Source organism: Mauremys reevesii, linkage group 10 (genome assembly GCF_016161935.1).
Source record: "Mauremys reevesii isolate NIE-2019 linkage group 10, ASM1616193v1, whole genome shotgun sequence".
In the NCBI taxonomy this organism is placed as follows: domain Eukaryota; kingdom Metazoa; phylum Chordata; order Testudines; family Geoemydidae; genus Mauremys; species Mauremys reevesii.
In genome coordinates, this window is record NC_052632.1 from 65913048 (window position 1) to 65927388 (window position 14341).

At 38.9% G+C, this 14341-nt stretch overlaps 1 protein-coding gene across 3 annotated transcripts in view; it reads left to right on the plus strand.

Annotated features, from left to right (window-relative positions):
- Window positions 1–14341, plus strand: part of GSPT1 (G1 to S phase transition 1) — a 41829-nt gene that overhangs the window by 7475 nt on the left and 20013 nt on the right. For 2 of the 3 annotated variants that reach the window (XM_039492909.1, XM_039492911.1), the window contains exons 2-6: window positions 7826–7873; window positions 8059–8100; window positions 8900–9127; window positions 10157–10190; window positions 12360–12437. In XM_039492909.1, coding sequence (XP_039348843.1) covers window positions 7826–7873; window positions 8059–8100; window positions 8900–9127; window positions 10157–10190; window positions 12360–12437 — 430 coding nt within the window. The remainder of the gene's footprint in view (window positions 1–7825; window positions 7874–8058; window positions 8101–8899; window positions 9128–10156; window positions 10191–12359; window positions 12438–14341) is intronic. The other variant, XM_039492910.1, reaches the window with a different exon arrangement.

Here is a 14341-nt window from a genome sequence, read left to right on the forward strand (position 1 = left end):
GGCATTTGTGTTGCTGCTGGAGCAGCAGAGGGAAAATGACCAAGAGCAGGTCAGATTTTCTCCCATCAGTTATATTCTTTGTGCAAAGGCTGCAGAGATGTAGGATGAAAATCTACAGAGGCCATAAAAGGAGGGTGTAGGGGGATAAGAAATGAGTATGACTCAAGCAAATAGAGAGGAGACAGACAAAAGTATGATAGTTGTACCAGTAGTCTAGTGACAACAACTTTAGGACCAAAATCAGGTCTCTTGCTCCCTGGGGCAGAAGGAAATAGGAGTACTGTGGAATTGGTCTAATTTATTGGATGAAGTGAAAAATTCATTGATCCCTTCCCCCATCTATTGAATAGGAAGTTTGGGGCTATTTATTGAACCACATCAAGCCCTTCTGAGCTAAAGGAAGGGTTGCTATCATGTAGGGCATTTAAAGTGGCAAATGGAAATAAAATGAAGGGAAAGAATAGGAATTCCAGAACCACCTCATAAAAGAAAGGAGAAGTTCAAAAGAGGTGGAGCATGAAATATAGTCAAGAACAAAATTGACTTTGTAACTAAAATAATTAGAAGATTAACAGTTACTGAGCAGTTTTCAGCTAGATTTATTTCTTGTATCCCAGTTTAACTGACTCTGCTAGCAGTTGTATTCCTACATTTTAGCCACTCTTTCTCTTTTTTTTAATTTTTCTTCCCAGTCTCCACAAGCTGTCTCTTCTGGACAAAGAAATTTAACTTCCTTTTAATTTAAATATCAATCCAAAGCAGCTTTCTGCTGTTTCTATAGAGCAGTAAACTGTACAGTGAAACTTACCTTGCTAGTACCTTAAACTGCTAATGCAATCACAACTTGCTGACTTACACTCATCATTCTCAACAAAAACAAAATAAGTTGGTACTTCAGAAAGTGGAGCACAACTTGTTTTTAGAGCCCTACCTCTCTTCTCCCTTCAGTATTCCAAGGTCTTGGGGCTACTGTACAACAGAAATATATAGAAGCACAAAATACAATATAAATAATAAGCAACAGATCTGTGTCAGCTATGGTAGAATAATGTGGATTATATAGGCCATATGGTGCATTCTTTCAAAGGTATTTGGGACACTAGAATAGCACTTTAAAACATTAGGATGCATGATCCATTTTGTTGTAATGCAGTTTTATACAGGCTCAATCTGAGTATACTTACTCTTTGCCAGAGTCAGAGCTCACTCTAGAAACTGAGCTCTTACCTAATGCAAACAGTATACTGCAATACGCTATATCTTTTCTGATTTTCCACCCTTAACGATCCTGTGTCTGTTATTGGAATGATCAAGTGGTGATAAAGCTGAACAATGTTCCAGATCTCTAACATCTAGGAAGACTGTACGGTCTGTTTAGCTATTGCTGCCACGTTCCACAGTCACTGTATTGCCTATATGTTTAATGCCTACTGTAATGTGCTTTGAGAATGGGTGGAATGTGAAAGATGATACATAATACCAAATTCTGTTATGTTAAACTATGTGTAACTGCAAAATTTTGCAGTGTTTTATGTGATCTTCTGTAACACTCGGTGTGAATTAAGATTGACATTCTGATAAAATTGGATTTCCTGGTAAGCTGATGACACCTTGATTGTAAAGACTGTTAGCAGAATGACTTCCACAAATAACGAAGAGCTAGATTTTCAAGCAGAATTTAGAAGTGTGGATAAAAATGTCATAGTGTTCACTTAGGTATGCTGTGTATGATAGCAGATGCTACACATGATCTACTAAAGACTGCTTTAGTAAACTGTTGTAAAAAGTGTAAACCCTTAATATGTTGTCTAGACACTTCATGTGGCTTGTGGAAAACTTAAGGAAGTATGAGAAACTTTAGGTATTTGCTAGGGTATGTCGGGGAAAATGAAAGAGCACAAGATACAGGAAATATCATTTAGGATGTTCCCCATTACCTCCTTTGCTTCACTTTACCTTCAGAAGTGCTGTTTGTTGTGACCACCTCTCCAGCTGATGAAGTCTGGAGTTGGTTACCTCAGCTGAATTAATCTGCCATGAACATATCTCCAAGTGGGTCAGTAGAGGCTTTCAACTTTTTTCATACCCTAACCCCACATTGAGCCATCCAGACAGTCTACCTCAGCTAGGCTTAGGAATTGTTTGGAGCTCATCAGAGGAGATGCCATTTTCCAGGGTGTGTTTTGTAAAGCGTAACATTGACTTAGAAGCGAGATGCCCTCTATTCCGTTATGAATTCCTTGAGTTACCCGGTTACCTTTTTAGGTATCTGTCTTAAAGGATTTTTTCTCTTCAGTAGACCTCTTCATTTTTACACAGAGCACATAGTGAAAGTCTGTCAAAAAGTCTGTCAAACTTGTCTCCTCAATCAGATATTGCTTTCCTATATGTTTGTCACCAACCTCCTAGTACCATAATCTTCCAGGGTAGGTAGAATGTTCATGTCTAAAAAAATGAGAAGCTGTTTTCAGAAAGATGTTTACATCACAAAGTCAATATGCACAAACCCAATACTTTTTCTTTTCTAGGGTAGGTCATTTTTAGCTTCCTTCATTTCTAATTATATCTTCTACCATATTAAATTTTTCTGGTGTTCACGTTTTTTTTTACGTATTTGCAGATGTTTGTGTTATCCCTTTCCTGCTCTATTGGAGCTATATATATTAAAATCTTTCAGTTTTTTATTGCAAAACAGTTCTTCCAGTTTGTCTTCATCTCCTTAGTACTGAGGTGCCCAGAACTGTTTGTCTAGCTCAGGGGTTGACAACCTTTCAGAAGTGGTGTGCCGAGTCTTCATTTATTCACTCTAATTTAGGGTTTCGCTTGCCAGGAATACATTTTAACGTTTTTAGAAGGTCTCTTTCTATGTCTATAATATATAACTAAACTATTGTATGTAAAGTAAATAAGGTTTTTAAAATGTTTAAGAAGCTTAATTTAAAATTAAATTAAAATGCAGAGGCCCCCGGACTGGTGGTCAGGACCCGGGCAGTGTGAGTGCCACTGAAAATCAGCTTGCATGCTGCCTTCAGCATGTATGCCATAGGTTGCCTACCCCTGGTCTAGCTGCAGTCATACTAGAATGTATAAATCCACCGCCTAGCTCTGTGAAATACTTCTGTGGATGCAACTCAAGGTGACACTAGCTCTTTTGCTGTTGCCATATTATATGGTACTTTCATATCTAATTTGACTGATACTTCTGTGGCAAGGTATGCTCTTTGCTGCCTCAGCCTTTCTCCCTTAGACAGTGGGGCCCCGGACTGAATCAGTCTTACTCCAGAGGTTTTTAATTCTTCGCTCTGATTTATTTTTTCAATATTTACAAGGTGAGCCACAGGGTAGAAACAAGTAGCTCTCTTAAGCAAAACAAAAAAACAAACTCACAGCACACACAAAAGGAGATACTTTACCCTGCCCACTTTCTGGGGTTTTGTCTTATTATGCTGATTTCTGGTTGCCAGCCCTTCCCCAAACAGCAGTTAACTAGGCTATTTCTCCTACAGGGAGGAGAGCAGCCTTCCTCCCAAGAAAAGCGTTTTCTCCCTTCTGCCACTAACCCTGCTGTAGTTTGTTTCTCAACCTTCCTCACAGTATCTCAAGGGAAGAGGGGTGTTTAAAGGTCACTGTTAGCCTTTAATTGATTCAGGTGTCTGAGAGGAAAGAGCCTTTGTCATTTTAAGGCTGATATTACTTGCCTTCTACCTTCTCTCTTACAGCTGTCAGATCTGACTTTGTCACATTACCTTGACAGAAGTTCATAATAGCAGCAGTGCTGCTCCTACTAGGTCAACCTGTTACACTAATAAAATAATACCAACAGGATCTTATAAGAGGGATGAGGCAAAATGCCAAATTTATTGTAAATGTAGAGAGAGAGCAAGAAATCAGGATATGCAATTCAGTATAATTTCACTACCATTCCTTATTCACTCTCAAACTCATTCGTACAAGTTCTGCAATTGTTATAGTTACCAGCCTAGAGGTTGCTCGTGGCAGAGTACTAGCCGGATAGCCTGCACACAAGGGTGGAGCCGAGTCTTTGTCAGATGTGCATACGATGCTCCTGGAAGGTGGTTGCAGAGCCAGACTCAGTTTTCAGTCTTTAGAGTCTGTTCTTACAGGATTTTGGCCTTATACAAGTCTATGGGAATTGCTTCATCCTATTGATGTTTGTTTGAGGTGATTATCAATCAGCAGGTGGCACATCCCTGATGTTTGAGTGTTATCTTGTTCTTTGGAGTCATGGTGGGGCACTTGGGTGGATTCCGGCCTGGTCTGCGCATTCTTTGGCCAATCAAGACTGAAGTTGTAATTCTTAGGCTGGCACTTCCCTGATTCATTCTTTATCTAAATCAGTTTATCCTTTATCTAAATCAAGCATCTATTCACATACATCCTCTGTTTTAACATACATTTATTACTTTACTATTTCTTAACTATTAGCAACTCTCAGGATGTTGCAAATCTACTTAAACTTTAACATATATAGCAAACAAGTTAAAAGCTACTAAACTGTGTTCTGTTTGGAAGAACAATTACAGTTGTTTTTGAGAACAGACTTTCTGTCTTAGGATGTGTTAACACAATTAGCAGTTTGGCCTTGCATGTTTCTCACAGAGAGGGAGAGACACAGAAATGGAAAAATCAAGAGGCCTAAGCTGTGGGGAATTCAATTGAATTCAATCTTATCCCTTGTCTCTCTTGGCCTCAGACTTGTTATAAACATACACTTTATGGTTCTAATACAGAAATTCCCTGATATGGTCCAACAAACCCACATTCCCCCCTTCTTCGTGTGATACTTCCCATTTCCAATATCTCAATTCTCTGTGGAGGAGTTGCTTTCTTGTTGTTGTCCTCAAACCCATTGTGCCTATGGGTTTAGAAACCGTAGTGCAGAGCTTCAGCAAGCTGGCTTTTGATCCAGTACTATGATGAGAGAAGCTGAACAGAAAATAGCTTTTCTTTTCCTGCAAAAAGTTTTGAGATTTCAAACATGTTCCTGTTCTGCATAATGATGAAAGGAGACACTTTTTGAATTTTTAGCAGGAAAAAATTAGACACCCACCTCAGAATAACACATAGCCTGGTGGGTAGGGTGCTCATCTGTGATGTGACCGAGAAGGGACTTTGAATCTGGGTCTCCCACATCCCAAGTTAGTGCCCTAACCATTGGGATATTGGCTATTCTGGGGTATCGCTCTAACAGCTTTAGTTTAGATGAATTGGTGTTTTTCTATGAAAAATGTTCTGTCAGATTCCCAACCTGCTCAAACGATATGTGCTGCTGTGCATATGGTTTATAGGAGAGGAAAAACAAACAAACCTCTTTGATCTACTTATCACAGTGTTTCTATTTCAAGGCAAATGAAAGTACAATAAACATTGGATAGATTTTTTTCATTTGTAGGCAAGAGACCATGTGGAAAACTTCAGTCCTAAAGGTGAATGTCTTGAAAAATCACAAGCATGTGTAAATGAGATTGTAATGGAAATGATTTTTCAGCCTTGACCACAGAGAATGCATTAAGTTGCTAGCTGAAATTTCGGAAGTGATGTAATCTAGAAAAAGGAGTTTGGAGTTGGACTTAGATCCTAGTTCCAGCTGTTCTACTTACTGTTCAGTGTTAGGTGAATAAGGCGATTTTTGTTTCTTGGATTCCCATCTGTAAAATGGGGGTCTTAACCACTTTTATAAAGAATATTAAGGTCCTCAATTTGGATGAATTGTACTATAAGTAAGGCTGAGAGTCTGTCATGGAAGTCACGGATTCCATGACTTTCCAGGACTTCTGCAGCGCCTGGTGTGACTGGCATGGGGGCCGCCTGAGCAGCTTGGGCAGCCCCTGGGCCAGCCGCAGCAACCACTGCTGGGGCAGTCGCGGGCCGCTGTACCTCTCCCACCTCAGCACCAGCAGGAGTTTAGGTGTGGGAGGGGGCTCAGGCTAAGACAGGGAGTTGGGATGTGGGAGGGGGTGAGGGCTCTGGTTGGTGCTTACTTTGGAGTGGGGAGGGCTCCCTGGAAGTGGCAACATGTTCCTAGGTGGAGGTGCAGCCAGGCGGCTCTGCATGCTGCATCCACGTTCAGGCACCACACCCGCAGCTTCCATTGGCTGTGGTTCCTGGCCAATGGGAGCTGCAGAACAGGCGCTCGGGGTGGGGTCAGTACGCGGAATCCCCCTGGCCACATCTCCACCTAGGGGCCACAGGGACATGCCGGCTGCTTCTGGGAGCCGTGCGGAGCTGGGTAGGGAGCCTGCCAGCCCCATTACCCCCCCCCCCCAACACCAGCATGACCCATGTCCCCTCCCGCACCCTTCCTGCAAGCCTTGTAGTCTAGTATTCTGCCATTTTCTCCTACACTGCTCCAGTCTATGACAGCCTGCAATGAACACATGCCACAGAACTAAAGTAAAGTAGCTGAGGGTCCAGTTTCTCTTCATTGCTCTCTGTGATGCTTTGAGAATTTTTTTCAATGTTCAGGTCTTTCGTGAATATAGTTCAAATACCTAAAGTAGTACAGGAGTCTGGGCTGTATGCTAAGTGTGGAGGGAGCAGAGCTAACAACACTGCCAAGTAAGGGATATGGGATTGGTAAGGAACTAGTCAAAGGTAAAGCAACAATGTGGATGGAGATGCTGTTTTTGACGTACTTTAGTTGCTCATGTCATTTCACAGAGACCCTTGAGATCTGGTTTACCCTAGAAAAATTAAACTGATTAAATCCCCCAGAACACTTTGTACTCGCATGTAAAAATGTTCCAAAGAGTCAAATGGTCTAATAACTGGTTGGAATGGACTATCTGAGCAGGTTTAATTAGTTACAACTCTACGTGACCCAATTTAAAGGTAGCATTACTGCAGACCAATTGGAATAGTACAAGGAATGTTTGGTTGAACTTGACTCCAGGTTACTAATGGCCCTGTGAAATCTTCTAGAATGTATTTCTTCTTGGAACTGTACTGAGGTTTATAGGATAGAGTGTATTGTAACTAAAATGGCTTAAGATGCCAAAGTGAATATTAAGGAAAATATCTTAAACCAGTTCAACATGTGTGGATGCAATAAATCATTATGCTTAATCTGGTCCAATTATAAATGGTTCAGTTCTTCAATTTGGAAAAAACATTAGAGAGAAGCTTTGATATTAGGGAGGATCTTAAAATTTATTAGCCTTAAAAAATGAATTTACCAGTCACTTGTTTTTATTTCTTACCATGTTTGGTAATTATGGCAGATCTTTGCTTAAACAAGGGCTCACTTGTTTCCTGCCCTGTTTTAATTTCCTATTGGATCATACAGTGAAGCTATTAGACATCCAGATACTGTGTTGATGGGCACTATAGAAATTCTACAAGATGAATAACTTTTTTCTATACAATAGAAAGATCTCACAAACAAAAGATTACTTCATTCCAGATAGTGAAGTTACATTTCAGTGTATTAAACTCTTAACAAAACCCAAATACCTCAAATAGCTAGAATACGCAAAAAGAATTGTGAAGTAAAATGCACATGTACAACAATTGCTTCCCCTAAATTTGCTTTGGAGTCTCTTAAATACAGGGGGGGACAGGGGGACTTCCCCCTCAAACTCTCATATGTAACAGTTCTTAAAATACAATATACCAGCTTTAGTAGAATTCTTTCATACTAGAAGGTTGTATTTAGTGTCCTCTTGTAGGGAGGAGGGAGTGTTTTTGTTAGATATGGTTTTATTTGTTGCTGTGATAAATTTGATAGAACTCTGGTCTTTATGGGATTATCTTGAAATTAATAACATCTGATTCTTGTTTTAAAAGTAACATTTTTTTGTTTAAGGAGCATCTGCAGAGTCTTCTCAAGAGGCGCAAACAGCATCTTGTGAAGGTACTGGGTTTTCATGTTTGAAAATCTTTTGTAGCCAATAAATGGGATTAAGAAAAATAGATATTTTTAGTAATTGCAGAAAACATCTTTATTAAAGTGTTCATGGTGGTATTCCAAAGTTGTTTGTTTGATATTGCTGGATTCACATTAAGCAAATGTACATAATGCCTCAATTTTTTGTTTAGGTTCAAATGTTGCTGTTAGTATGGAAGTCTCAGAACCTGTTGGTAAGACATGGCCATTAACAGTTTCTAATATCACTTGGGTTGATTTATTGTTAGCTAAAATGAAGGCTGCCTTAATTGGGCCTTTGCAGTTTGGTTGGTACAAAACTCTCAGTATCACTGCTGTGTGCCTGAATCAGAAAAGAGACTTAATGGGATACTAAAATACCACTGCAGTAAATTTTGTGATGGCAGATGTAATGGGATTATTTGAACACTGAAGAAGAATATTCTGTATTTTCTACACTTCCTTTCTTCAATACATTCATTATTTCAGCTTATAAAATAGTCTCAATATTTCATGCCATGACATGCTCCCTATTGAGTAAGCGAAACAAGTCATAATGTGTTGAATGTAAAGATGCCATATTTTTCCTGATTTTGTATGCAACTTTCCCTTTTTCTGCTAAAATTGTGGTAGTCTTCAGTGCAGTTTTCAGTACAGATATTAGTCTGTAGTTGGCCATTATGCTATTCTAAGTCTGTGTTTGGGTTTTCTTTTTCCCCATAAAAATGCTGCTTTGTTAAAATAGAAGTGTCTTAAATCCCTGAGAGTCATAATTTTCTGATGTCAGCAGCCAAGCTTGCTTGAAAGTTAGTGGTAATAACCATTTCAAACAAAGCAGAGAGTACCTGCTTTGCATGCCAGGACATCCACAAACTGAATATCTGAAAAGCAGAAAAGTTGCATCTTGATTTAAAAAAAAAAAAAAATTAGTTCGTTATTGCTGGAGTGAAAATCTTGACTAGCTTTTCTGAGTTACATTTTTAATTTATTTGAATGTACTTCGTTTCACTCTAGTAGAAAATGGAGAGACAGAAATGTCCCCTGAAGAATCATGGGATCACAAAGAAGAAACATGTGAAGCAGAGCTAGGAGGTGGCCCATCAGGAGATGCAGGGCATACTGAGGAGAGTGCCCAGGAAATGATGGAGGAAGAGGAGGAAATACCAAAACCTAAATCTGTAGTAGCACCACCAGGTGCTCCTAAAAAAGAACATGTGAATGTAGTATTCATTGGGCATGTAGGTAAGTTACAGATAACTGCAGGGCAGGGGATAGAGATTTTTGATAATGTGAATAATAAGTTCTTGTATAACTCTGTCCTTTAATGAATCCAAATTGTGACTTTCGCTCTCCCTTTCTAGGTTAACAGGTTACTAGAATTGGCAGAATAATTTTTAGATAAGATTGACAAATATTAGTAATATTTCTTTGGAATCTAATAAACTAGGTTATTATGTACAATTTTGGCTGAAGATTTGAATCTTTGGAGCAGAGGCGTTGCTTGTCTAGAATAATTAGGTTGCATGAATAACCCCATCATAGATGAATGATCATTGATAGCTCTTCCAGTATCATATTCTGATACTTCTTAATATAAAAGTTAATATCTGTGAAATACTATTTTCTTTCTTTTACAAAAATGCTGTTGCTGTTCAATTTTATGACATTCTTTAGAATGATCAGGGCTGGCCTCTCGCCCACTGCATAGCTGGTGCTGTGCTGCAAGTTAGGTGAAGGCTACCTAAAAACCTCTCCTGCAAAAAACCAGAGTCCTTTGCCAGAAAATGTTTTCTTTTAATCCATTTCTGGTAAAACCATACCTGAAATATTGGTGCTACACAACCAAAATGTTATTAACAAATTGGAGAATTTGGAGAGAAGCAACAGAAATGGAGGAGTTGACTAGAAATTGAGAAACACTTATATGCCACTGTCCCACTTTAAGTGGTTTTTAAATCAAAAAAAGCGAAGGATGAAAGTATGAAGGATGGAAAATAATTATTAAGGGTGATAGGGGAAAATACAGATTGAATATATTTTACTGACAATGAAATCTTAAATTGGGGAATAATCTTCCAAGAGAAGTGGTAGAAGCTCCATTGGGACATTTTAAAACTAAACAGGACAAATTACTAAAAATATGTCCTACAAGACAATGCTATATTGTCATGAAATGGGTTTAAAAGACCTAACTTTCTCTCTCTCTCTTTTTTTTTTAATACTTAAAACTAAATGACTTTGTAAAGTATCTTTCTTTTGTATGTTTGTTAGATGCTGGTAAATCAACCATTGGAGGACAAATAATGTACGTAATTTAAAAAAAATAAGATTTCTTTGAATTGTTAGAATCTTTTAATATTGTGATTTATAACGTGGTGGGAAGTAAATAGTATGATTGATGGTTTTAGGGAGCATAGACTGTTTTTGTTTTTGTTTAATGAAATACCACTCCAGGTCTATTAATTTAGTAAGTCATTGTCTTTGATTTGTTAGCTTCAGTGTTAGTCTTATTGCTCAGGAGTGTCATTTGCTTAACGAACGCATAACTATACAAGGCATATTTTACTAAATAACAAATAAGTTTCTTTAGAATATTAGATGCCATTTTTTCTGAGAGCTGTTCTTAAAAACTGATGTTCAGATTGATTCATCTCTTGTTAAATTTTGTCCCATGTGAGATTTTAAAAACTTTTAATTTGAATATGCTCAGCCTCTGACATTAGCATTATCATTCATATATTGAAATCCAGATATTGATTTTAAATCATACCAGATTATAAATTGTCAACTTTCTTTATATACATTAAACATGTACCGAACAAATCTGGAATAACTTTCCCATAGAAGAAGTTTCTTCATAAGGCCAGCCTTTTAGAAGTTGGCTGCACAACGTCACTCTCTTAAGCCATAAGAATATATTTTAATATCTGTCACTGGAAGCACTCATTATCCACTTAGGTGTTAATTTTTAAAAATTCTGTGAAGATACTTTGTATCAATTAGTTCCATAAGTTAGTTCTGCAGTTTTTTATTTTTTATGCCTTTTTAAATTTCGTTGAATATCCCTTTTTATTAGAAAAAGTAAATGTCTGTTGTACCTTCTCTCAGCCATTAATTATTCTGAATGCTGCTATAATTTCCCCACTTACTAGTTTCCTTTCTAAATTAAACAGACTCACTCTTACCACTACAAGATCAGATTGACGCTTTAAGGAAAAGCAACATACCTGATATGTTAGTATTATACAAAGAGTATCTAATATATATCTCTAGGCTTTTAATATGCAAAAGATCTGTGGAAAAATGGCAATTTTCCTTTCCTTGCCAATTTAAGAAGGCACTGGTCAAAAGTATCCGTCTTCAGACTTCACCCAACTGTTAGCATTTTTCTTTTATGTAAATTTATCATATGCCAAGGTTTCTGATTTGTATTACCATTTTGTAGTTCTATGGGCAGTGACTCAGTCACTTATGATCTGGTTTGGTTTAGAATATAATGCTTTTAGTTGCTGATACCTCTTTTCTTTTCCTTTTCTCCTTTTATATTTTGTGTCTTCTACATGGTTTTATTGTTGTCTCTAATATTTATTTGTTTTAAGATTAACAAATAAATTGGAAGTTTTGACTAATCCAATCTTCTGTAACTGTTGTGTTCTAACTATGGATGTCTCTGTATATGCATATATTTTCCTTTAAACACTTGTTTTAAAATAATCCAGAAAAATAGCACTTACTTGATTAAAACACATTCTGAATGAAGACATTGGGAGGTCATGTCTGTGAAACGAATATATTAGATTTTGTACCCTTTTAAAATTTATTAAATTGAAGCATTTTAAAATGCAATATACAACCTTATATTTTTTTGTTTTTAAGTATGTCATTTGTATACAGTAGAGCTCATATAGTAGGTAGGCTTATGCCTTGTTTGCTCTGTACTTTAACAGATAGCCAAAAATACTTTTTGAATTATGGAATTGCTCTTCTGAGAGCAGATAATCCATTGTTACCCTTTTCAGACAGTACCTCAGATCTACAGAGTAATCAGATCATATATTCCAGGGGTTCTCAAACTTCATTGCACCACGACCTCCTTCTGACAACAAAAATTACTACATGACTCCAGGAGGGGGGGACCAAAGTATGAGCCCACCCGAGCCCCGCCACCCCAGGTTGGTGGGCCAAGGGCTTCAGCCCCCGGCGGGAGGACCTGTAACCTGTGCCCCACCACCTAGGGATGAAGCCCACGGTCTTCAGCTTCATCTCTAGGCAGTGGAGCTTGGGCTTTGGCTTCGGACCCAGATCCCAGCAAGTCTAATGCCAGCTCTGGCAACCCCATTAAAAGGAGGTTGTGGCCCACTTTGGGGTCCCAACCCACAGTTTGAGAGCTGCTGATATACTCCATTAGAATAGAAACTTAGCTGCCATGTAGTTAATGTAAAATGTCTTCTTTTTTTTCTTCCCCACGCCCCAGGTACTTGACAGGAATGGTTGACAAAAGAACACTTGAGAAATATGAAAGAGAAGCTAAAGAGAAAAACAGAGAAACCTGGTATGAATCTTACCTAAGAATATACCATGACATCCTTTTTTAGCTCCTGAGAGAAGACTGTTTTGAAGTTTTCCTTTTAGTATTTGGTTCCTTTTGATTTTTCCAGCCAGGGCTTTGATGTGTGCCACACTATGCAGTGCATTCCATGCTGGAGCAGATTTTGCTTCCATATCATACAAAATATTGCCTTAATTTGTGGTGCTGCACAATAGCAGCTGACTGGTACGGGTGATGGAAGAAGAAAACCATCCTCAGACAGCCAGGGCACCCTTGTGTCTTCCGGCCCTTCCCCTATAAGTACTGTATGAAAGACGTGTCAGAGAAAGAGGCTTACAGTTCTGGGGGGATAGGGAGGGAGGTAGCAGGCTGGATCACAAAACTTTTCACCTAATGGGATGAGTGAATGAAATAGGACCCTGAACTGTTAGCCTCTGAGGCTGTGAAGAGCCACCCTGCTGCCTCCTTCCTCCGCCAACAGTTCCTGGGCAGCCGTGTACCCTCTCAGAAGCATCTCCTGCTTCTTGGAGGGATGGAGACGGCGTGCAGTAGAAGAGGACCTCATTAGAGGTAATAGCTATGAAACAATGCAGAGAGGTAGATTTTGACCTGAATTAATTGTATTTGGACAAGGTAGAGGGATAGAAGGTGGCATGAATTAATTGTATTGAGGTAAGCCTATGTGGGGACCATCATTTCTGTTAAAATCCTATGACAAAACCACATAGGATCCCTCCACAAAATCCTGAGTATTCTGAGCAGAGACCTTCTCCCCCTTCCATATCCTGTTTCAGAAATGCTTTGAGTCATACAGTGAGGGAACATCTTTTTAAAAACAAGTTTCAAACTTAAAATATGGCATGATGTGCAACTGAAATGTGAAACACAGATTTTATCAGTGGTCACACATTTCGATGAAACATTAACAGGATTGTAAGTTGAGAGGTATGTCTTCAGCCCTTTGCCCTGTTCCTTTTGAGGGACCCCTCTCATGTGTTAACTGCTTCTTCAGCAGGTCCAGACTATGTGCTCTGGAAGTTATAGAGGAGGTTCCTCCTTTTCATCAGAAAAAGGGATTCTACGCTCAGTACATCCTGATCCCCAAGTCCAAGGAAGGGGTGAGACCTATCCTCAGTCTCTGCGATCTCAACAATTCATGTTTATGAGATTCTGTGTGGTTATCCTGGCTACTTTTTTCCCCACATTGAATCACAATGATGGGTTTGTTCTCGGTCTTCAGGACACCTATTTTCATGTAGCAATTTTCCCAGGACACAGGAAACTTATGAGATTTCTTGTCGCCAGTCAACTCTATCAGTACACAGTTCTCACCTTTGGCCCATCATCACCCTTGTGCATCTTTACCAAATGCATGACAATGGTAACAGCAGTCTATCTCAGAAGAAGGGGAATTCATCTCTTCCTGTACCTAGACAATTGGCTAGTGAAAGGCATTTCTGAGGAACAAGTCCTCAGTTCACACTGGACCTCTTCGATTGATTGGGGTTGACTTTGACTCCAACTCAGAAATCGAGTTCTGTGGGGCCTACTAGACTATGTATTTGAGGTCTTTTCTCCTACATGTGTGACTGCAAACAGTTAAGTTTGTTGTCTGGATCTCCAATCTCATCTCACCACAGTCCATGTATACCTGAAGTTAGTTACGTGGTTCAACATTTGAAGTTGTCTTCATCCTCTTCGTCATGGTTGAAGTTGGTCTGTCGTGAGCAGTCTGTCATAAGAAAGGCTTGTCTGAGGGCCTCCAGAGATACTGGACACTTTACAGTGGTGGGAAAAACAGAACAATGTGTACCGGGTATTATTCATTTTGCCCATCCTCTGCCAACCAGAACTGTAGTCACTGATGCTCCCCCACATGCTGTGGACACACATCTAGGAATGTTAAA